This window comes from Augochlora pura, chromosome 2 (genome assembly GCF_028453695.1).
Source record: "Augochlora pura isolate Apur16 chromosome 2, APUR_v2.2.1, whole genome shotgun sequence".
NCBI classification, from domain to species: domain Eukaryota; kingdom Metazoa; phylum Arthropoda; class Insecta; order Hymenoptera; family Halictidae; genus Augochlora; species Augochlora pura.
Genome location: NC_135773.1, coordinates 7,268,878 through 7,293,220, shown reverse-complemented (window position 1 = coordinate 7,293,220; position 24,343 = coordinate 7,268,878). Strand labels below are relative to the sequence as shown.

Genomic DNA, 24,343 nt, shown 5'->3' with positions numbered 1-24,343 from the left:
TCGTCGAAAAAATTCGATGCGGTTCTTAGGTTGCCTTATTGTTGCTTGTTAATTCGAGAAGTCGATCGCCTTTAAATTCAAATATTCTGCCCTATCTTTAATTATATTAATATTATAATTTCCTTCAGTTGAAGTATATAATTTTTTTTAGTAATTTATTTTTAGATAGGGTAGTCTTAATGTAAATGTCAATTAGATGTATGAAAATTTAAATTAAATGTCAGAAATTCAATAGAGGTTAAAGAGAAATTAAATAGAGTTAAATAGAAATGAAGTACAGGATATGTACACTGGGGGTGCAAATCGACCCTACCACACTGTACAAGTGTTTCGAGTGATTCCATTCATATTTAATAGTCAAAAATAATTTGATAGTAAAAATTTCCAGAATTTTAACAATATATATTATCAAGCTTATGTCAAGCATAATAAAAAATAATATGACAGTAAAACGAGCCAGAACTTAAAGAATACATTTGGCCATTTAAAAATCGGATGCCGAATTTATATTGAATATCACTTTGACTACTTTTTTATTTTTTTAAACAGATTTAATTTATTATAAAATTAGAAATAAAATTTATTTGGAATCTAGTATTATTAAAAAACTTTTCAAAGAGATTTGAATTATTCTGCGATAATTGCAATACCCCATAAATTAATATTAAAATTCTAAATAAATTCCCGAATAGAGAAACCGCGATGATTCTCCCCTAAAAATTAGTATTGCAGCCAACGCATCGATGCATTACGGTATTCGCACTGTATCAACGTTCAATATAGCGTCTACTTACCAGCGAAGTAAGCCAGCATCGCTGTCAGCGCGACAGCGAGGAGGATCAGAGCGATCGAGAAACATTTCCAGGAGCATCTGTGCTGGCACCGTTTGTCGATGTTGAAACGTGACGGTGAATACGGCGAATAATGCGGCACCGTCGCGGCACGGAGCGGAAATCCTGGCATCGCCATGGCTTGACCTTGGGCGCCGACCGTCCCTGTGCCGCCATTCCCGGCGGCCACCCCTAGGCCACCACCTAGGGAGCCGACTGTCACCTGCTGTTGGGGTGGCGGAAGTCTGTAACAGAAAATCAAATAATCATTACTCTCCGAACAAAACTGCCCTTCTGTCGATACTTTAGAACCGGGGCGCGCCTCGTTCTCGATAGTCACGGTAGATAATGACGATGACACGCGACTCGACAGGGGGGGGAATATTCGATGTCAATTATGCCACCCGCCTGCGACGAGCGAAGACAGGGCATTCGTTTATAAATCGATTGTGGAAAGCATTTATAAATCAATTGGACGGTAAGGCTGTATTTAAGGATAATTGTTCTAGCATTATTTATTTTAAAATTGCTTATGACGTCTTTGTGGATGGTTTGGTTATGCTCTTTCGATAATTTTAGACAGTTGAAGACAGTGTAACAATATTTATAAATTGCTAATCCTTTGCACTCAAAGCTATTTTAACCGAAGGTAACAGCTATTTTTAAGGATAATTGTTGTAGCATTATTTATTTTAAAATTGCTATGTCATCTTCGTAGATAATTATATTCTCCTCTTTCAATAATTTTAGACAGTCAAGGACAATAACAATATTTTTATTACAGTACTAATATTATTTATAACAATATTAATAATTTTTGAAATATAAACTCGACGATAGAAAAATTATTTTCGAACGTGATATAAAAATTCTGACGCCTCAGAGTGCAAAGGATTCTCATAGATACCATCGGCTTCGGAGTCAGCTGTCTCGCTAAGTTTCCATCAGGAAAGCATAAAGCCCGACACACGCGAAACAGTATTAAAGTATAAGCGAAGTATAAAAGTCAGCTACCCCGGTGAGAATGTCTACCCCGTCGTTTCCCAGAAATCGGGAATAATCCCTAACGAGCCGCCACCGAAGAGCGATTCTTCGTCGACAAAGCATACGCCGCGTAGACTTAATCCGAAAATACCCTAAAATCCGAAATACTTGAATGGGGTGGTTGATCGAGGCTGGCAGCCTTGAAAAGTCGAAGGCGATGCCCTAATTTCGGCATTACACAGTTTCCACGTCTATTCTTATTAGCCGCGTCCCCGAATGACAACTCCATTGAGCCGTCGACGCGTTCACCCATCCCCCTTCTTCACCCCCCGTGAACAAAAGCGAACCTTGTATCCGGCGCCGATCGCCGGGATGGAAAAAAAAGAGGAGGCACGTTGGAGGAAACGCGGAAAAAGAGGCGTAAGCACGTTCAGCGGCCGGTGACAACGAGACAGCGCGTAAAAATCGCTCCCATTAACCCCCGTTCGGGTTCGGGGGAGGGGTGGGGTTGGTGGTTGTGTATGTGTATATAGCGAACGAGTCGACGCGTTTCGGGAGAGACCGGTTCACTCGCCCGGAGGGAGGGTGGGGGGTGTGACAGGTTAAAGCCTCGCCCCGTCGGACCTACGTCAAGGATTTTATTTTCATCACGGCCGATATTTATCTTCATCCTCCTCCCCCCCTGTATCGAGAGGGGGATGAATGGGGGGGGGGGGCGCTCGAAACAGGGATTTGCCCGCGCGGACGAACTATCGTTCCAAGGACAGCGTTGAAATATTTTAAAAGGCACGCCGTGACGCCGGTAATTGTGCAAACACAGTCCGGTTGTGGACCGTGTCGCTGTGGGGGTTGGCCGGCGATGTCGAACATAACCTAACTTACGGCTGGACTGCGGATTTCGCGCGTTTCCGGCGAAAAAGAGTAGATTAAATAGAGGATAGGAAAGATTGAAAGAATTTAGGATTAAACCTAGAATTCCTTTTAAAGCATTCGAATCGTTGAAAAGAGTAAATTAATATTAATTTAATTTCTGTATCTTGCAATAGACTCAAATAATTTTTATTTTACAGAAAAATTTACTTGTAGTAACTTTTTTGCAGAGTGTGTAATTAAATTAAGCATGAAGGAAAATTCGCAGCTAATTAATACGATTCAAGAGGTTGTTAAAGTGGGAAAATAATATTTTATATGTATTTCATAATTAACATAATTAAAGGGGATATTAAAAAGGAATAAATTGTATTTTATTAAACGAATATGTCAAAGAGTTGAGGGATGAAATAATTTATTCTCGTTAACAAGGCCTCACGCCAACTAAAAATTGTAATTAACATATCCATCTCCATAAATTATTAAAATACTTTAACCGGGTTTTTCCGATGCCGCGTTTGTTACATTCTCACCAAACGAACGCAACCCGATCATCACCGTTTAAAATAAAACGGTTCGTCGCCGATTCTACGACGCAATTTGACTAAGTTGTCCGAGGCTTTTATCCACTTTCCGGCAATTTTCGGCACGGTTGACAGGCAATTTACCAAACTATCCGTGAGGCGGAGCAGCATTCTTTGATCTCCGAGACAGCCGGAGTATTTATGAATCGGGCACCACCCCGGCCTCTCTTCCCCCTCCCTACCCCACCGCCGAAGGAATTCGACGGTCGCGCTTCATATTTCTTTTTAATAATTTCGGCGCGCGCGTCGCCCCCGGTGCCGGAAAGAGGTTCCCCGTGTTTGTCCAGGCTCGTCGGATCATTAAGACGTCTCACCTCGCAGTAACGTATAAGTTATTTAACAACGCTCGACAAATACCATAAATAATCGCCGTCCCGGCTCCTCGCCGCCTCGCAATCCTATAAACGTCCGCTCATATTTCCTCGAGCAGGAAGCAATCAGACACGACGCAAAGAGAGAAGAGGGAAGAGGGAAGAGAAGGTGGAGGAGAACTGGAAGGAAAAAACGAGAAGGGACGGAGATAGAGAGAGAGAGGCGAACAGAGTGAGAGAGATAGAGAGAGAAAGGGAAGAAAAAAGAAAATATCGCTGGCAGAAGTCCCGACGTCGTTGCTTAGCCGAGTGGGAGAAGAACGCGGCGAGGAATACTCTCGCGCAATAAATATTGCTTTTTCTTCGGGGATCATTAAGTTGAGAACAGACGGTGGCAGAAAATTAATTTACTAAAAGTATCGGCGTGGACTCTGGGCGCACCACCACCCACCCCCTCTCCGTCTCTCTCTTCTGCCTGCCGGCACAAAAAAGGCCGGCCAGCGAAAGAACTTTAATGGCGAAATAATGGGGGCTTAAAAGTTGGACGATGGCCAGTGACATCTTATTCGATGTTTGAATCGTCTCGCCTCGGAGAACCTCGTTGCCCCCGTCCGCCTGCAATTTAACGGAAAAAATAAACTTCCAACGAACGCGCGCCGCCCATCCCTCCCCCCACCCTCTCGTAATGCTGGGAGAGCTCCGGGCCACCTGCAGAATTTTACTGCGCGCGTAAAAAAAACACTGCGACGCGCGACGTTCGCGGAGAGAGAACGCCGAAAAACGCTTCGCCGCGTTCGGAAAACGGATTTTTAACCCTTTGGAGAGAGGCGACTCTTGGTCGCAGCGGCGTTTCCCTCGACAAGATTTATGTTAAGATAATTTATATATAAATTGTGTAATTGCGTATAATTGTATTATACGCAATATTATACTAATAGTTTCATTTTCAACAATTTTTCTAACTTGTTCTTAACTTCTTAAATTTAACTCTAAATTCTTCTTAACTTTGTTGCTATAAAAATGATTTTAAAGGGTGACAGAACAATTTTAGTGGTGCCTCAGAGTCACCATTCGAGTGCAAAGGGTTAAATCCCGATGTCGCGAGCTCTGCACGGATACTTGAAACGGATATACACGAAACAGCTCGAAGAAGGGCGGCGGACTACTTCCTTCGCGGACCGCCATTATTTTTCTCTCTGTCGGAGATTATCTATTTCGTATGCTAAAGATAAGGGCGGGGGCCGCCGCCCGGAATCCTCGAAAATGATTTTATTGCGAGCTTCCTCGGATTTCTGGCTGCCAGGAAGACTGCCATAAATTCTCGCGCGGGGGGTTGCGAGCCTCTCGCGCGGCTATATAGCTGTGCACTGCCTACCGGGTCTGCCGATTTTCTTCGCCGATAGAAAACGAGAAATCGCTTATGTTCCAATTTATTATATTTCGAACCACTGAGAGAAGTGTCGAAATATATACAGGGTGTTGCAAAAGAATTTGACAAGAAGGAAATAGGGGATGATATTTGAGTAAATGTATTTTGAGACTTATGGTATTTGCTATTAGGTGTTTTTTGAGCATGATTTTATTTAAATGAAAGCGGCAATGTAATCACAAAAATCCTAAAGATAATTAACCCTCTCAGTACCGAACAATATATTGTTGTTGGCTATTGTTGGAAAGATAGTTTTCTTAATATTTTTATTAAAAAACAATTTCATTTCTTATTTCTTCTCCCTTTTGTTATTTATCAGGCTTTTCGATATTCTTGCAATATCTTTCTGAAATTTTATCAAACTTCGTCAAACGAGATTGAAACATTTCGCTCGGATACAGACTCTTTTGGTCGGTACTAAGAGGGTTAACCAACACTGTAACAACAAATTTAACAAATTTAGCAATAACACGAAACAAAACTATGGATTTACCGCAAAATACTTCGAAAGGGTAGTTAGATCTCGCAATCGTGAAAATGGAGGTCAGAGAAGCGGCGGACAAAGCGCGTTGTAACAGGGTTTGGTTTCCGACGCTAACAAAAATTGAACGGCATATTGTCCGCGGGCGTTGAAGATAAAGCAAAGCGCGAGGAGAGCGCCAAGAGAGAGAGAGGGAGAGAGAGAGAGAGAGAGGTGAAAATGGGTCATTTGGGCGGTTTAATGTCATCGCCGACTGAAAATAATGGCGCGGCGGCTCGGCGTCGCTCCGAAAGAGGGTGCGCAGCGCGAAACCGTTACGGAGGATCCATCGGCCGCGCCAGCCGGATAACCTAATCCATCGTATCGATTAGGAAATATAACCCAATTTTCAGCTAACTGATTTACTCGCGCAAACGGATTAACCCGGCTTGAAGAGGGGCCGCGCGGGCGCGCGCGCGCTCAGCGTTAACACGCCGAATTGCTGCTTACTCCGTTCTTCCGGCGCGCTTCTCTCCGCCCCGCGTTTTCCACCCTCTATCGCGGGCACCCCATCCCCTTCCACAGCGGTTCGTACAGCTCTCCGCCACCCTCCTCCCCCCCGGACCGGTGCTCCGTCGTTCATCTTGTTTTCAGCTACTCCCCCTCGGTTCATTTGTCCGTTACGCGCAATCAGGAATCCGGTTGTCCGGAGTGAAACACGCCGGTACAGCAGTGTCTGAAGGTTCTTAACCTAAGCTGTATTTATTTGTCTCCGTCGGAAAATTCGTCGCGTACCACCGCCGCCCTTCCCCTCGTTCTCTCTTCCACCCCCTAGGTCTCTCTTTCTCGCCCCACGTCTGTCTTTCTCGCACTTTCTCTCTGCTCGCTTTCTGGCTCGGTCTCTCGCAATCTCATTAAAGCTTTATCCGCGCCGCCAGTCGACGACGACGACGACGACGCCGCTGGTTGATTAGTGCTGCGCGTTACGGAATTGCGCGTTTCCGATGACAATTAAACGGAAGGGCGAACCGCGCGACGCCGTCTGGCTGACAATTCGGCGCGCTTGCAGCTGCCAAATTCCGTTCGCCTGCGAAAAATTCTGTTCGGCGTACCGATCTTGAAATAATTTTCCACTTGGTACGATATACATGGTACTATAGTATGTATGGTACTATACGTATAGGGTGTTTCAAAGGTGTTTAATGATTTGGGAAGCAGCTTTTTTCTGTAGGGTAAGTTTTCTACGAGGCTCTTTTAATGAATTCTTAAAAACGGAAGATTGAGAGACGTGCCTCTCATTGGTCAGCTTTTTTCTTAACAAGTCCTAAGCAGCTAACAGGTTAACACGTTCCGTGTCGAGCTGTGTTTAGTTGACCCTTCATTCTGGTCAATTGAAGCTTTAAAAATCAATATACCGTATTCATTTATTAACTATTGTCAATTTATCTATGAAATAAACGTATTATAGTCCATTCTTTCGGTAGAAATTAATTCTTCGATTCTAACTTGTCGGAAAATATTTTTTTAATGCATTACACAGACATTTGAACGTGTACCATCAGTGGTACATGGATGGCACGGAATGTGTCAAACAGCAAACTATAGATGACAAACTGGCTCGCCAAATACAAAGTTCAAATGAAACAGAAGCTACGCATATAAAACGTCGTCCATCCACCGCGACGCTCCGTCGTCCGCTAGCAGAGCGCGCAGAGACGCGGCCGTAAAAAATCCGCGGTCGAATAATTAGAGCCAGTTTGACTCGGCCCTAATTGCGCCGATACAATTGGGCGCGTTTCGCCGTAGCGCCAGAGTGCAAACCAGATGCACCGCCCATGAAACGTTCCGCGCTGGGAAAAAAAATTCTCCGCGAGCCGTGACGGGCACGTTCGCCCGGCTAAATTCCATTAACATTATTTCTCCAGTGTAAAAGCTAATAATGCCGACAGCCGCGTGCACCCCCCCTCCCCCTCCGTTTAAAACGGGGCAGCGGGGAGAGGCATCGCCGCCGAAATAAAAAGAAGAAGCCGCCGGGGCGACAGAGAGAGAGAGAGAGAGAGAGGGAGAGAGAGAGAGGCGAACGCGACGCGGCGCGTGACGCAAAAGGACCCGGGGATTCGCCGGGAACGCCATTATAAAATCCGCCCCCCTCCGCCCCCGTCCCGCCCGCGCGACAATAACAGAATTCGCCGGAGCAAAGTGCACAAGTGTCGCGCGCGCGGAAGTCCCGAATGAAACAGTACGTTCAAACAATTCCCGGAGTCAAGAAATCCCTCGGGGCGTCGATAAAATTTCTGCTTTCGCTACAACATTCCTCCTTCTAGCGTCACCCTCCCCGCGCCGCAGCGCGCTGTACCTGCCCCCCCCCCCCCCCATTTCCTCGCGCTCTCTGTCCTCGTTCGCTCCTCCTCGGCATTCAAATTCAAGGCACGTTCGACGTTTCAGGTGGCTCGCATCCGCGTTTCCCTCCAACCCTCCCTGGGTGACGCCGACGACGGCTGTAAACGTCACCCTGACGGCGACACCTACACGCCGATTAAACGAATCCGACGGCTGCCCCGATTTATTAACGCGCTGTTAAAAATGCTTCTCTAGGGTGCACCGTAATGTCTGGTAGGAATTCTTTTATTCCTTAGGGGTAGTTTTTAATTTTATTTTCATAGGATAAAGTAGTTGTAAACAAGTCAGGTATGTAGCCATTAATAGATTGGAGATTTTAGGGCAAAAATGAACCCTAATTTTATTAGCTAAAAATGCTTCTTTAGGGTGCACCGTAATGTCTGGTGGAATTCCTTTGTTCGTTAGGGGTGGTTTGTAATTTTATTTTTGGTAGGTAGTTTTATAGTAGGCAGTTTGGTAGTTGTAATAAGTCAGGTGTAGCTATTAATAAATTGTAGATTTTAGGGCAGAAATGAGTAAGTCGGGTGCAAAATAGCATAAATGTTTAAGGAATTTCGAAATACTGTTTTAATATTTTTCTATTTAGTCTGTTAACTGATAAAATGATCGCCTATACACCTACTGCATTCTACAATATATAAACGATAGAGAAAATTTGTATTACACATCAAAACTCACAGACTACTCTCCAATCTCCATTAAATACAGATTAAATAATCTATACTTTAAATAAAATATATTTAAATTAAATATATCTCCCTATTACCTATATTTAAAATATAAATAAAACAACACTATCACATACATATAAATTACCAATAAACCTGACACTCCACTAAAATTATCAAACTAAAAAACGCTCTATCCTTTTTTTACAAATTGCTCCATATCAATTATTTTTCGCGAAAATATTCGAAAAAGATATCGCAGAAATACGTCACCGATAGCCGGTGCAGGTATGTGGAATCGGTGCAGGCAATTTGCAGCGAAATGATCGTCGGCGACGAGCTCGTTCGTCGTGTCTCCGGTTTTTGCACGGTCCCTGGAAACGCCGCGTCGTTTCTAGTCGCACGGCGAGCGCGCGGCGGTGCGTGCAACACCTACACCGATTAAGCGGAATTGACCGGCTGTCTGATATATTGGAAGTTAAAAAGGTAATTGCGGGTGGCGTTGCTGTCACATATTGAGTCGAGTGTTGTCTGAGTGGAAGATTGGACCCGGGCAGAGTTTGCCGGCCGGTTGGGTATGTAGGGCCGGGGAGAGAGCGTGTGATCCAATTATGATGTAACGAACGCGTCGTTACTCGAAACGCTCGATAACAAGCGTACCAAGCCTCCGCGGACCATGGGTCGGACATCAAACGTTCTTTTCTGTCGGAGGGGGGGGCACACACCCGCCCCCTTCGTTAACAGACTCGTCTGTTTTTCGGCCCGGGCCCTTCTTCCTCCCTCCCCCCCCGCCCTTCCTCTTTTTCCCCCCCCCCCCCCCCCATACCGTCCTCCTTTTCCTCCTTCCTCCTTCGCGTCCTCCTTTTGCTCCTTGTTCTCCTTTACATCCTCCTTTTCCTTCTAGTCCACCTCGTCCTCCTTCCCCCTTCTCACTCTCTTTTTAGCTCCATTTCCTCCTTCCCCCTTCCCGTCCTCCTTTTCCTCCTTCCCCCTTCGCGTCCTCCTTTTACTCCTCATCCTTCTCTACATCCTCCTTTTCCTTCTAGTCCTCCTTTTCCTCCTTCCCCCTTCTCACCCTCCTTTTACCTCCTACCCCATCTCCTCGTCCTGCTTTTCCACCTTCCCCCTTTCCACCCTCCTTTTCCTCCTTTTCCCCCTCGTCTTCGTCGTCCTTCGCTTCACGTTCTCGGCCGATACGGTTCGCTTCGCCGGCTCGAGAGAGGATCACGAAACAGGGCGAGCGGAAGAGGAAACCGGTCGTAGAGAAGAACGGACGCGAGATTCTGGACGCGGCGGCCAGGGAACGCGGACAAGGCACGAGAACTATACTGGAATTTACTATCACGACCAAGACCAAAGGATACCCTCCGATCGCTTTATTTCCCCTTCTCACGAATTACCGATGGCGAGGAGTCGCGCTCGCTACTTTTGCTTCGGCTTCTTGTCACGTACTGGATAAGGGGCTGTATAGCCACAGTGATATCTTCCTATGGACACGTCATTTCTTAACCTCTTAGGCACGGCTGGATTTTACACGAATTTTCGTAACTAAATTACCATTTTTGTTAATATACAATTTTTGGGGATAGTTATAGACAGTATTTGCTATATACAAATTCTTTTTTTAGTGTGTTGTTGTACATATACAATTCCACGTTAATAGCTAATAATGCAATTTAATAGCTAATAATACTTAGAAAATATTAAGAATGAATTATTGCCAAATAACAGAGCGTGAAAGGAGACAAAGGTTTAAGAGCAAAAAGTTAACCTCCTGCGATTGTATTGAATTCATAGTTAAATATAAATATGCATAAAGTGTATTAATTTTAAACAAAATGTATAATTTATTTTTTAAAGCTTGAAGCTAACTTTACCTCGAAATAAAAATTACGTCAATAAATTGAACAGCTTTGGTGGCTCCACCAGCAAAATGTTAATATCAAGAACTAGATCACAAACCGCACAATTCCAATCAGAGAATATTAAAAAACACTTCGTTCCAATAATCCAACATAAATTTAGAAATCCATATTGCGCCTATAAAAAGACCATCCTCCAAAACGCGGTATAAAAGAGGAAATTTTAATAAAAGCGACTTTAGCTAGCCCTTCGCCCCGGATCAGAACAGGACACTCCGTACGCGAACTACCTTTTAATCATCGTCGCGTGTACGCGGCGTAATAAAATCCTTTATTATCTTGGCACCCGTGGAACGTACCTTTATCAATTCTTTTTTCTCCAAGGATGGAGGGGGAGTGCGAGTGAAAGAGAGAGAAAGAGAGAGAGAGGGGGAGAGGAAATAGAGGAGGGACGGAGAGGGTGGTAATCTCAACAGGAGTCCGTATATTTAAACAAATATTGAAAAAAGCCCCGAACAGTACGAAAACATCGCCTGCTCGCAGCAGGGAATTACGCGGGTTTTAATTTGCCCCGATAGCTTTCGCGATTTCCTTCGGAAAAATTCGCCGTGGCGGAACGAAAGGGTGAACGCGCGCGCGTACGCCGCATACGGATCGTTGAAAAAGCGGAACAGAGAGGCGGTGTGTTACCGGCACACGGTTTATCTGATCTCCCGGTTAGATGCGCGGGTTTTGGTACGCGAGCAAGCTAGCGAGCGTTGCGAGGAACTCTCGCGCGGGTAAAAAGGCGAGTGAGATACGTACAAAGAATTCTAATAAAAATCTGACACCGGCGTGCAAAAGCATTCTCGAAAGGAGGATAAAGCAACACAAAGATCCGTAACCCGACGCTCGGGGGTTCCTCCTCCTCCTCTCTGCCTCTGCCCCCCCCCCCCCCCGGGTTGAAATTGAATCGTAGTTCCGAGGCGGAGAAAAAAGGAAGAAATTATGACCGTCGCGCCGGGAATAACGAAAGTCCCGGTTCCTGTCTGGGAGGGGTGGGGGTGGGAGAAAGGTGAGAGGATGATCGCGAGCGAAAACCTCTCCGTTTTAATGAAATTTATCGGGAATCCAATGCTTGGGCGGTGGCGGCCGAAGATGGCTCTTTAGAAACGCTGATCAGGCGCGACAATGTTGGGACACGGTGACATGGCTAATCGCTGGATTGTGATGCATGGGGCTGATATTTTTTTTATTTTATTTCTGTCCAGACGCTAAGCGGAATTCTGTGATTAGATGAGGACATAATCTATACAGAAATTAAAATTGATTGAACGATGTGACGATGCGTTGGATTTGCAGTTAATTTTTCTAAGGCTTTTTTTCACATAATTTACGACTGTGATGCATTTTAGTAATTCTCTAAAAAAATAGTCTTCGCAGACAAAACTACACTTATTATGATCGATAAAACGCGTAACAAAATTTATCCGCGAATTAAAATGACGCAGCCGAGTGGTTAATTCCAACGTCAGAAATGAAAAATTAAAAATGCTGCAACCGATGATAAATGCCGCAACATGGTATATCCAAGATATCTAATCTCTGGTCAACCGAGTACAATATCCCACGATCAACGAAAGCATGGTGGCCGACCATACGACGAGCGATACCAGAAATTCGATGCTCAGTCAAGGGGGAGAGGAATAGAGGTCCAGCTAATGACACTGTATCGCGAGGAGAGGGGGGAGGGGAAGGGGTCCAGCTAATGACACTGTGTCGCCGGGGGAGAGGGCCAGGTGTCATCATGATCGCGTTTGCGGGCCAATCATGTCACCGGCGTACCCACGCTCCACATATCCTTGCCGCGCGCTGGATCTCCCTCTCGTTACCTGGCCGAGATTAATATTCAAAGAGGAGATTCGCCGGGGTACCGGGGTACCCTCTCTCTCTCTCTCTCTGTATGTGGGGGAGAGCCCTAACACGGCTGTGAACTGCACAGGTCATCGAGCAACAGAGGAAAGTACCCGTGCGTAGATCCTGGGCCGCCTTTAAATTCGCGACAGCGTCCCGCCCTTTTCCTTCGGAGCCGTCACCTGGAATATTAACCGGCGCCCGCGTCTATTATTAGCCGGCTCGCCCCTTAAGGGCGCCACCCTTCTTTCAGAAAACGGGGGGGGGGCGGTGGCTTGCTGCGGGCGAGCCAACACAGAGATGGCGGTGGGGGGGATGTGGGTGGAGAAGCTTGTAGCTCGAACGTGTTCCGCGGGTTACGAGACGCCAGCGGCACGGTAATCGGCCGATTAAAATTATAATCTCGGCGTAATCACGGCGTTGCCGGGTCCGGGGGTGTGGAGGTCCGGGTCCCTTCTAATTAATATTAAAAGAGCGAAATTAATAATTAGCGGGGCCGGCGCGTTAAAGGCGCTGCTCGACTGCGGATCTCACGGGGGCTCGCTCTTTTACGGTCAAGACGCGGAGAACGCGGCCGCTCTCTCTCTCTCTCTCTCTCTCTCTCTCTTTCTTTGCTGCTTCCGACGCGATAATTACGCTTCCTCTGATACGTTCGACCAGCGCCGCGGTTAATTGCGATTCTTCGCCCGTTTCCGGGCTAATGGTCGGCCTGTTGCCGCGCTACCGCGCCGGATTCTTCCGATCCGCGCTGTTCGAACTGTAATTGCCGCTCCGTGACGCCGTTCACTGGTTCAGCGAACTAAGGCGTACAATGTTCTAGCCAATCTTTAAAGCAATTTTAATAGAGCATATTATGTTTATGGCATGGTCAGAGGGAAATTGAAGAGTTTAACCCTTTGTTTAGGGTTTAGCAAGTTGCGATGGTGAGGGATAATTTTTAGATCGGTAAGGGGTAGCTTTGACACGTGATAGGTACTGGGTTATATTTGCTTTCAAAAATGTTAACTAGGAATGGAAGAGAACATTTTGGTAGGGTAGGAAGAATAAATGTTATTAGTATTTTTTGAAATATATATGTTCTTAAATTAAAAATAATATTGACGAATATTTTCAATAAAATATTGTTCGACTATGTTTGAACTAAATATAGTATTTTCTCTGCATTTTTATGATGTCGAACATACGTTCACGCTTATATTAATACAATAGAATTAAAGATTTTTCAAATTGGAGAATTATTACACGTAATAGAGAATTACTTTAATGCCAATAAAAGTCGCAAGAAGATTCCATTGCAATTATTACGGCTATTAAAGACTTAAAGACGTAACCAATGCCATGCAAGTTCGCTTTGCAAATTTAATTCATCTAAATCAAATACCACATTTTTATAAAATCGTCAAAGTTTACGTCGCGATGTAAAAGTATTAAAACCTTCTAATATTATATATAACCTGTATTCCACCCTCTCGTTTTAGCTATAACAGCATAAAATCCCAATTACTATAAAACAAGTAAATGCCTTCACCTCAGAAAATGTCACCGAAATGCAAAATCCAGCTGCGTCCTAATCAACAGCTCATTAATATGGCTTTGTACCAGAGAGTACGTACCAGTGCAGAAAACCATAACGAGTATAGAGGACCATAACAAGTGTAGAAGACCGTAACGAGTATACAGTACCATAGCAAGTGTAGAACACCGTAACGACCGTAAAACACCATAACGCGTGCCCACTACCGCGTAGATCATTCTTGGCAGAAAAGATTTCGTGGCTGCTTATCATAACGGAGTCGTCGACGCCGATTTCTGCGTAACGCGTGCCGCAGCTGGTATCCGTTTAACGGGGCGACGTCCGAGCGGCAATAAACCACGGAAACTGGTGCAGAGAGAGAAAGAGAGAGAGAGAGAGAGAGAGAGAGAAAGAGAGAGGGCGCACGAAGAAGAGAAGAGGCGACAGGATTTACGCGGGATTGTATTACGGAGCCGCGCCGGCAGCTGGCTGGTGTCACATTTTATAACGTTGCCGGTGACATTAGCTTCTCGGGGTCCGGTTCTCGGGTTCAACTCGACTACAGAGAGGAGCTGCTGCTTGCTACTCGAGACCACGACACGCGGTGCCCATTTAAAGATTCATCCGCCGCGTCCCTTCTTCCGTTAATAGAGGACCGCTGACCGTGAACGGACCCCGACCGAACCGTCCGCTCCTGTTACGTCGATTCCTCGAAGGGGAGTGTACCAGCGAAAGAGAGAGAGAGACGACAATCTTTTCGGAAGACTACGTTTGCCTCGTTAACACCGCCTTTGGGCTATTACCGTCTTCGGTACTTCACAGGCTCGTTTAAGAGCTGTTGAAACGATCGCGGATGCTCGTTCTTCGCGCCGCGATCGATCGCAGGGAATCGTCGCAACGGTCGCTGCGAGGTATTTCTTGCAGATGCGAATGGCTTTTGGTATTCCGTGTTTAGCGAGCCGAATCAGAGTGGCTTTAAGAATGATTTTAAGACAGACTTATAAGACTGATTTTAAGTTAGTTTTAGAAGGCTTTTTGCCAGACTTATCAGACTTGATTTATAGGTATATTTATTTATAAGTCTATTTTAAGACTGACTTTAAGTTAGTCTTACAAGGCTTTATTTTCACGTATTATTTTGCGAGCATCAAGGAGTACATCTTCTTTAATATATTTATATTATAGGAACGATAGCAATAGCTCTGTGTCAAATTCTATATTCTCTTGATTTAGCAATCATCATTGCAGTGTTAAATAATCTAGCAGTAACCAAAAACTGTACTCAAAATAGCAGGAAAACACGACGAATACAAATTAAAGGGAACGAATAAAAATTAAAGGGGAAAGATAAAAATTAAAGGAAACAAATAAAAATTAAGGAAGACAAATAAACCATAAAGGGGACGAATAAAAATTAAAAGAGAACAATTTAAAATTAAAGGAAATAAGTAACACTTAAAGGAAACAAATAAACCTTAAAGGGGACGAATAAAAATGAAAAGGAACAAATAAACCTTAAAGAGAACAAAGAAAACTTAAACAGAAAAACCTAAAAATTAAAGGAACCGAATAAAAATGAAAGGGACGGAATAAAAATTTCGTCGCGCGTAATGCTCTGCTCGAACAGCGAAGGAAGCACTCGGCGTAGTCCACTCAATCTCCGGAATAAAGTTGCAAACACTTTCACGGGCCCTCGACGAGCCCGACGAGCCCATCAACGATTACAAGGGACATTCATTTACAAATTATAATCGCGTTCGGTGCCTCGGCTCCGGTTCTTTTTCGCGCCGGTGCGAGCCATCCCCCCCACGATGCAAATTTATGCAAATACGGAGGAGGGACCGACCTTCGACCGGAGGAGATCCGGGTGGGTAATGTATCGCGGCAAGCTTCGCAATTCCGTGATAGCTGATAACGAGTCCGTTTGTTATACACCATGGACCTCCCAATCCCCTCTGGTTCACCCCCTCGCTCTCGCTTTCTCTTTCACGGTCTTCGTTTCTCTCGCTTTCTCTCTCATATTCACTGTTTCTCTCGCTTTCTCTTTCTGTACGTGTCTCTTCTTTACTTTCATTCTTTCTCTATCACTTTCTGCTTTTGACTGTTTCTTGTCACTGTCTTTTTCTCTCTCGTACTCTTACTGTGTCTCTCTGTCTATTTGTCACTTACTTTCATTCTTTCTCTCTCTCACTCTCTTTCTCATTTTCTCTCTCGCACTATCTCTTTTTCTTGAACATATACCTTGTCTCTATTTTTCTTTCCTCTATTGCTTTCTTTCTCTCTTTCTTTCGCTTCGTCTCTCTGTCTCTGTATTTGTCTCTAACTTTCATTCCTTCTATCTCAGCCTCTCTTTCTAACTGTCTTTTTCTCACTTTCTCTATGACTCTCACACTTTCTCTATCTCACCCTCTTTTTATTTCTTTCATCCCTCTCTAGCCTTCTTTCTCTCTCTTACTCTTTCACTTTCACTCTCTGTCTGTCTCTCGCTCACTTTATCTCTCTCTCTCTCTTTTGTCTACCCTCTTCACCTCTCTCCATAAAACTTGACGAAAATCTGACCGCGGCGACGCATTAGCCACCCGCGGCAGCCTCACCCCCCCCCCCCCCCCCCCCCCCCCCCCCCCCCCCCCAGGATCGAACGAACGATCCACGGGAGCGAGGTGGATCTGGTCGAGGATCTAGCCCACGACGGGGCGAGATAAAATCGCGCGCGGCACGTGAGAGGAATTGCTCTCCCTTTCACGGGGGCCGTGTTTCGAATGAAAATCCAATCTTTCCTCGTCACGCCGGATTTAATGCATGGCCGGCGTACGCGTAATCTCCCTTCCTATTGATATTTCATATTGTGCTCACGCGCTCTCTCCCCACCCTCCCTTCCTCTCTCTCTCTCTTTCTCTCTCCTCCCTCCAGACGCGATCCGCGTTCCTTTTCAGAGCGTAACACGTTGTAAAGGGACACGGGTGTTACTTTGATCAAGGAATTTTCTGGCTATTTTCTGCATGAAAATGAGCCCCCCTCCCCCCTTCAGCCCCCCCTCCGGTGTCGGCGGCGGTGGTCCTTTTGTTCTTCGGCGCGCGTCGCTCGAGAGGAAAGCCGCGCGCGCCACGGGCCGTGGGCGGAATTTGTTATTTGATATTTCGGCTTTTGACTCCGGCGTCGTCACAGATGGTCACGTTTGTTTGCCTATTTGCCACGCTCTTTGGTAATTACTTTGTCGGTGCGCGCACGCGCGCGTTCGCCGGGCTGCTTGCTCTCCCAAGGAATTCAACGGAGGACGGTGCTGATTTCGCGAGAGAGGACACGCTGCGAATTTGCGTTTCGACGATCTTTATACGTGTCGCAGTAGTTGTTTGGCGCGAACTTGCTCTTGGACTCGAGAGAGCGAGAATATTTGTATTAACCCTTTGCGCTCGAAGCCATTTCAACTGGAAATCTAAAATCATTTTTCTGGCTTCGAGAAATCAATTAGGATCAGAATATGCGCGGTAATTATTGGTATTTCTATCGACCGTATTGTCGGGGTTCCGTCGAAAAACGGATTAGCGCGTAAAAATTAACGTCCGCGCGGTCGCTATTTTTTTCCCCGAGTGTCGGAATAGAATTGGCATTTCAGATGGGGGAGGGGGAAGGGGGGAGGCGGTCGCCGCCGCCGCCCGGCACGCTGACAATCACCGGGCTTCCCTCGTTTTGAGGCGTCGAAACGAGCGAGCGAGCGATCGGAGGCCCGAGCTCCTCGTTTTGTCGCGGCGTGTGCAATCTACCGACAAGCCTGCCAAATCGACTCGTCGATTCGTCCGCGAGATCTCATCGCTTCCGCCGGGCCGCGCCGCGCGATCAGTAGAACCCGGTTTACGGGAATTAATAAAACGAATTGTAATGCGCGGGACGATCTCCCGGCCGAAATTCCGTCGATATCCCGGGGCCCCGACGAACGTCGACGATCCGACGGCCGTGAAACGATTCCGAACGACGTCCGCGGAGCGTGCAAGAAGGAGAAGCTGTGAGTGTTGGTTTTATGTATGCGTCTAGGTTGCATGGTCTATGACTGAGTGAATCATTGGAATTTTTATGCGAGTGTCCCATCTAGTATGAATGGTGTGATATGTGCACAAGGAAGTAGGAATAAGGCCCACTTTGTGCCCAGCCGTAGAGAAGGTCACAACGAGGTTTGTGAGTGAGATAGCGTGAGTCGCAAATAGAGTTGAGAAGATATTATATAGATTAGTGTTTAGTTTTATTAAAATATATTATTATCATAATCTAAAGAGAAGTAAATCATAATATTTCATCCCACTCTATCCACAGAAGTCTGTTTTCTTCTCGATACACGACACTATTCGATTCTTCGATGTTTGGAACCTAAAACCTTCTAACTAAAGGTCTATGTTGGAATTTCAACGATGACGACCGATGGAAAACAGACCCAGCGAACTGTTTTATGGCCCTTTATGAGGGTGAGCCGTTGGCGACGAAGGCCCACGGATTTTTCAGTTCTAAAGCAGAAACCGGACCGTGAGGTTGCCACCTCGGATTACCACTAACACTGTATATATTTTTCTCTGTATATGTAGTTCTGTTATACATCACTTATTCTACTGGATACTCGAACGTTATGAAGTATTAAATTGAATTAAAAATAAAGTGTATTAGAGTTTTAATTCAAAACCTTTCAACAATCTAACATAGCACCAAGCTAAATAAATAACTGTTTTAAGCCAAATTCCGCTTCTACATTCACACAGTCCACCCATACTTCATCGCAATTCGTCACTCGCGAACTAACTACGCCGTGACACCCCAACAGTAATCGAAATACTTCTCGCCCCTCCTCCCGTAACCACGATACACCCTCCATTGTCGCGAAGATGGCCATTCATTTGCTCGGCGTCGCCCCGAAGCAGTCGAACAACGGAGTCGTCGCAGTCGAACACCCATTGAATCCGGGCTACTTATTAGCTCGCCGAGCACTTTTATTACCCACTCGGTAACGCGTCGGAACACCTATGCGAGCTTTAATATATGTTTGCTGTCGAGCTGCCGCGCTCGCTGTTCTCTTTCCCTTGGGTCCTTCGATAATTTCATTACGCCGCTCTCGCGTTTCGCTCCCGTTTAATTGTCCCGGTGTTTATGGAGCGCGGCGCTGAGCTCTCTCCGCTTTACACGGAGAGGCCGTTGCAAAAATAACGACGGGACCAATGAGCCCACCACCGTATTTAGCACGATTCCGTTGAATTATTGAAAGAAGCTCTAATTCCGGCGAAAGGCACTTTGCGTATTGTGCACTGACCATTAGGCATTATGTTTTCATCGAGCTTATATGGACGCTGACGGGATTTCATACCTCGCGTTTATGATAAATAAATAAAATTAAAATTAAATGAATTAGGTGAATTTCGTCGATCGATCGAATCGACTTCGTCAAATTAAATAACTCAAATAAATCAAATAAATAGAGTAAATAAAATACGATAAAATTAACTAGATAAACATATAACTCAAATAAATAAATAGACAATAATATTAATTTAAAAGCGACAGGATTACGATTCCGCCGATTAAAATTCGTCGTTTATTCTTCGTCGCCGCTTCGACGAAATTCCGACGTTCCCGTAAAATCGTACATGTTAATTTCGGCCATAGTTTCGGCGATTTTCGGCGCGTCGAGCCGCCGATTTAAAAGCTTGTCGCGCCGCATGGAAACGCGACAAAGGAGCCGGGGTCGCGTCGACGTGTTTCTGTCGTTAACCCGGTATTCACGGTTGGCGCGCGCGTTAAAGCGCTGCCCCTTCCGTGTACGGCGCTCGAATGCGAAATCAAAGCGGCGTCGCCCGCGCGCTGCATCGGCAGTGGCCCCCGTGTCTTACACCTCCGACTAGCACCCCCCCACTCCCACCCCTCGGTACCTGCGCGCGCGTTTCGACCATCGTAATATCCGTTTCGATTCGTTACTAGGCCATTGTCGACTCGAAAATCGGCGCCGTTTCAAAGCGTGCGCGCGCGCGCCCCCCGGACAAAAACCGTGGTCCGCGCCGCAGGGTATAATCCCGGGGGAGGGGGGAGGGAGAAGAGGGGGAAAAACGGTTTCAAACGGGTGCCCGGATGCCGGAGAGACCTGGAGGACGTTGTTAACGAGGAACGGGTTGGCGGACACTGTTCCATCCTGCGGTTTCCTTTAAGCTTTTTACCCGCGTCAGGTGAACGGCCTTCCGCGTTTCGCGGTGTTTTTCGTGGATTACGGGGTGCTTCGAGAGTGCATCGAATCGCGCGCCAAACGTCATTTATTCGATCGGAATTTTCACTGTGGAAACATTTCCCATTCTCGAAGCGGAACGTGTCAATGATTTCGAATACAGTAGACACTTTTTTACTTGCAGGAACGGGGGAACTTGATCAACGAGTCCCGGGTCTTTCATCCCCCTTGGCAGCCCTCCCCCTTCTGTCACGGGGACCATGGAGCGCGAGAGCCGACTAGCTAGCGAAATTACTCGGGCGTGATGGTTTCTACGTATGACAACCGGTGCGCGCCGGTTCTTCTTTCTTAGACGCGCGCGAGTCTCCCTTAAAAATGCGTATACCTCTCGCTGTGTTGCCGCGGCGAACATCCCGCGCGAGAAAGGGTTTGTTCTCCGCGGGTCTGGCTGTGAAAAGCGCCACCGTTCCGTGGCCATACGCGGGCCGCTGAAACCTCTTTGAATAACGGCGAACACCCGATGAAACGACCGGCGCGCACACCCTTTCCCGTATTATTCTCCGCGGAGGAGCCTTGATAAGTTTTTAGCGGAGTTCTTGCGAAATCATTCCCGACGCGCTTGTACCATGTTTAAATAACGCTGGGAGGATTAACGTGCTCGCGGTGTTGAACGGCGGAAATACTCGACGTTTTCCTTTTCGTTTTTCTGCGATGATATTTTTGTATTTTAAATCGCTCTTTGGTAGGCGATGACGTTTTAAGGTCTAAATGATTGCTTGCGCGAGATGACAGATTTTTTACTATTTTTTTTCTATTATTCATAGTATTTTAATTTTAGAAATTTAATTTCCAATTTTTATTAGGTACAAGAATATTTATTTTTGATTTTGAATTTTTCAAAATCTGGTCAATTAATTTCCTTCGAAATTTAGACGCAAATTTATTATTTTTATTTTTTATACTTTGTTCCAAATCACTAATGAAATAAACTACAGTGTCGACAATTTTTAAATTATGAACCCTTCGCTTTTATTAATGCGCTTAAATAAAATACCTGCAGTCATAGTAAAAATCCTATACACATACCTCTATCTTTAACACTTTCCAAAATTATTTCTAAAACTCTAAATTAATTCAATATAATATTACCCAAAAATATTCAGACAAGTACAACGTCACCTAGGACGCCGACGCGCAGCCTCTAAAAGCTATAATTAACCAAACAATTCGCAAAATTACCGAAAATATTTCCAAAACTTTCTCACACGATAAAATCTCAAATAAAACGAAAGAAAAGCACTTTGCAGTGTAACATCGCCTTAATGAAAACTCGCAGGAAAACGCGTTGGAATAATAGCCGGGCGCGGACCGGGTAAAACAAATCCACCCTCGTCGACCCTCGGACCCCCCTACCCCACGGAGGGGACAGACAATATTTAAACCGTAGTTTCCCGATCCGATCAACAAGCCCCTTCCACACCCCCCGCCTCGCCCCCGCGATACACATTGTCGAACCCGCTCACGTCCGCGACTCCTGTCGGCGTCGGTGGGGGGACAAACGAGACCTCAGTAGGGCGCAGAGCAAAGAGGGAAAAAGGAGGCTCGGCCAATGGCTGACGTTATTAGAGCAGCATGAGAAAGGGGGACGGAGGGAAGAGACACTGGGTTGGAGAAAGAGAACAGGGTGGAGAGAAGAAGACAGTGGATGCAGAAAGAGAACAGGGTTGAGAGAAAGAGCATGAGAAAGGGAGACGAAGGAGGTGGAAGAGACACTGGGTGGAGAAAGAGAACAGGGTTGAGAGAAAAAGACAGTGGATGCAGAAAGAGAACAGGGTTGAGAGAAAAAGACAGTGGATGCAGAAAGAGAACAGGGTTGAGAAAGAGAACAGGGTTGAGAGAGAGAGAGAGAGAGAGCATGAGAAAGCAGCATGAGAAAGGGAGACGAAGGAGGAGGAAGAGACACTGGGTGGAGAAAAAGAACAGGGTTCAGAGAAAGAGACACTGGGTGGAGAGAAAGAGGCACTGGGTTGAGAGAAAGAGACACAGGGTTGAGAGAAAGAGACACTGGGTGGAGAAAGAGACCAGGGTTGAGAGAAAGGTCTCGGTTACGTGGAGAGAGCCTCGTCGTCGTCGGAGTACGAGACGTAGTAGACGAGGAATAAAGGGAGAGACCGATAAGGGCTCAGGCTGACGTTGCCGGTGTCTGCCGACGCATCGTGGAAGTTGTACGCGTCGAAGGATCGAAGGGGGGGGGGGGGGAGGGGGGGGGGGGGATGTATCATCCGCGGCAAACTTTGCCAGTATTCGATCATCCCCCTACGCCGTGGACGAGCGCCGCCTGTCGCATTCTAACAATGCGAGTCCTCTCCGTGAGGAACGTAGGAGGAGGAGGAGGAGGGTTCGGGAGTAGTGGCGTCGGGAAGAAGCCCGCGACGCGAACAGAGGGGGGTGGTGGTGCGCCGAGGGGGGGGGGGGGAATATTACACCACGTGTGGCAGTAATAAGACTGCGCGCGTGACGATAATGCAAAAATACCGGGCACCGTTCCTCGCCGTTTTTGTTCCCTCCCCCGTCGCTTTCCTTCGTTTCCTCGTTATCTCGGCGTCCCCCTCGACCACCCCCCTAACCATGGCCCCCTCGACCGCCTCCGTAGCCCCCTCCGACCACCCCTCGTGGCCACCTCATGGCCACCCTCGGATCTCGCCCTCGTTGCGTCTCATTTTTGCCCAGCGATTACGAGCTTAGCCCCGCGTCGCCTGCGTCCGCGTCGCATCGGGGAAAACTTAAATTTAGTTCCGCGATGATTACCGTGCACCGACCCCTATTCGAAAGGGGGCGGGAGAGGAGGGCCTTGTTGCGGTAATTTCGGTACGGGACAGTTCCGCGGTCTGATTAAGCTTGATACCGACTGCTTTGTGCCGGGTAGTCGTTCCGAGAGGCTCACGGTGTTACGGAATTATAGGGTGGAGGGGGGTGGGGGGAGACCTGTTTCGTAACTTGCAATTAAGGGGAGTTTTTGGGGGCGGGCGCCGCGGACTTTGAACTGTTTGCTTTTGAAATAGTTAGACGCTCGTTGTAATTACGGAAGAACCGCTTAAAGACGCCGTGATTCCGGCATCAACGGAGGATCGCTGGAGCCTTCGATTATCAGCGCGAGATTGCCGCGATTGTCCTCCGCCCGTATGTGCTCCCTCTATCTCATTCTCTCTCTGTCTCTTTCTCTCATGAATATTGATCAATTCTATACTTTCCAACGGCTCGATTAGGAGTCGTAAAAGCGAATGGATCGTTTCGTTTAATTGATAGTTCTTCGAGCGTGTAACGACGCGGCGGAATCGTCCCGAACTTGCGGCGCTCGATTATCAACTACCTTTTTAACCCTTTACCCTACTGCGTCAGACTCGTTACCAATTTGAGTCACAGTCCATTATTAACCCTTTGCATTCGAAGCCATTTTTACTGTAAGTCTGAAATCATTTTTCTAGTGTACAGTATTTCCATTTTAAGCTACGAAAGCGCATTTTATACTAATTTCATTTAATTACAGTTAGTTTTTAATTACAATTTATACTAATTCTAACAAATTTTCAACAATTTTTCTAACATTAAACTGTGTTGCTATAAAAATTATTTTAAAGGGTGACAAAACAATTTTAGTGGTGCCTCAGCGTCGTCACTCGAGTGCAAAGGGTTAAACTTGTCATTTTCAGAATGGTTACATACCATATTCATTACGTCTCCGCCGCTCGCTTGTATCTTCAATATTTCACACAGACGACCACCGAGTTCTGCAACCTTTAATTTATTCCCCGAAGCTTCCGAAGTTGCATAAAGACGCGCTCGCTAATGCAGCGCGACGATGCCGGGGGGGGGGGGGGGGGGGGGGGGGGGGGGGGGGTGTTGCACCGGTAGATTTTAATTTGCCGCCGCTATTTTTCGCGAGATGCTGGAAATACGCGCGGTAGTTCTCGCGGGGCAAGGATCGGTTAATATTATTTACGTTTTACGCGTTTCCCATTCTCGTTTATTCCACGATAAATTTCACTCGAACCGGTTTCCACGCCCGTTGGAATTTTATGCTTTCCAGCAAAAGCTTTGGCTCGCGCGCGCGCGTCTCCGCCATATTTTGCCCGGTAATCACGTTTCCGTTGAAAGAGCGGCCGAAGAAGGCGCGCCTTATTCACGAGTTCCTCGAACGAGTAGAACCTTTTCCAAAACCACCAAGTGTCCCATTAGCCTGGAAATCCCGGGAAGCCGCCGGTCAAGTACGGTTCACCGGAAAGCCAGAAACAAAACGAGCCCCGAGCTTTGACGTTTCCAGTCGGCCCTCTCCCCCCCCCCCCCCCCCC

At 46.4% G+C, this 24,343-nt stretch overlaps 1 protein-coding gene across 1 annotated transcript in view; it reads right to left on the bottom strand.

The window, feature by feature from the left end:
• Positions 1-24,343, bottom strand: part of Ten-a (Teneurin-a transmembrane protein) — a 611,676-nt gene that overhangs the window by 67,302 nt on the left and 520,031 nt on the right. Inside the window, exon 7 of the mRNA XM_078188214.1 lies at positions 795-1,075. Coding sequence (XP_078044340.1) covers positions 795-1,075 — 281 coding nt within the window. The remainder of the gene's footprint in view (positions 1-794; positions 1,076-24,343) is intronic.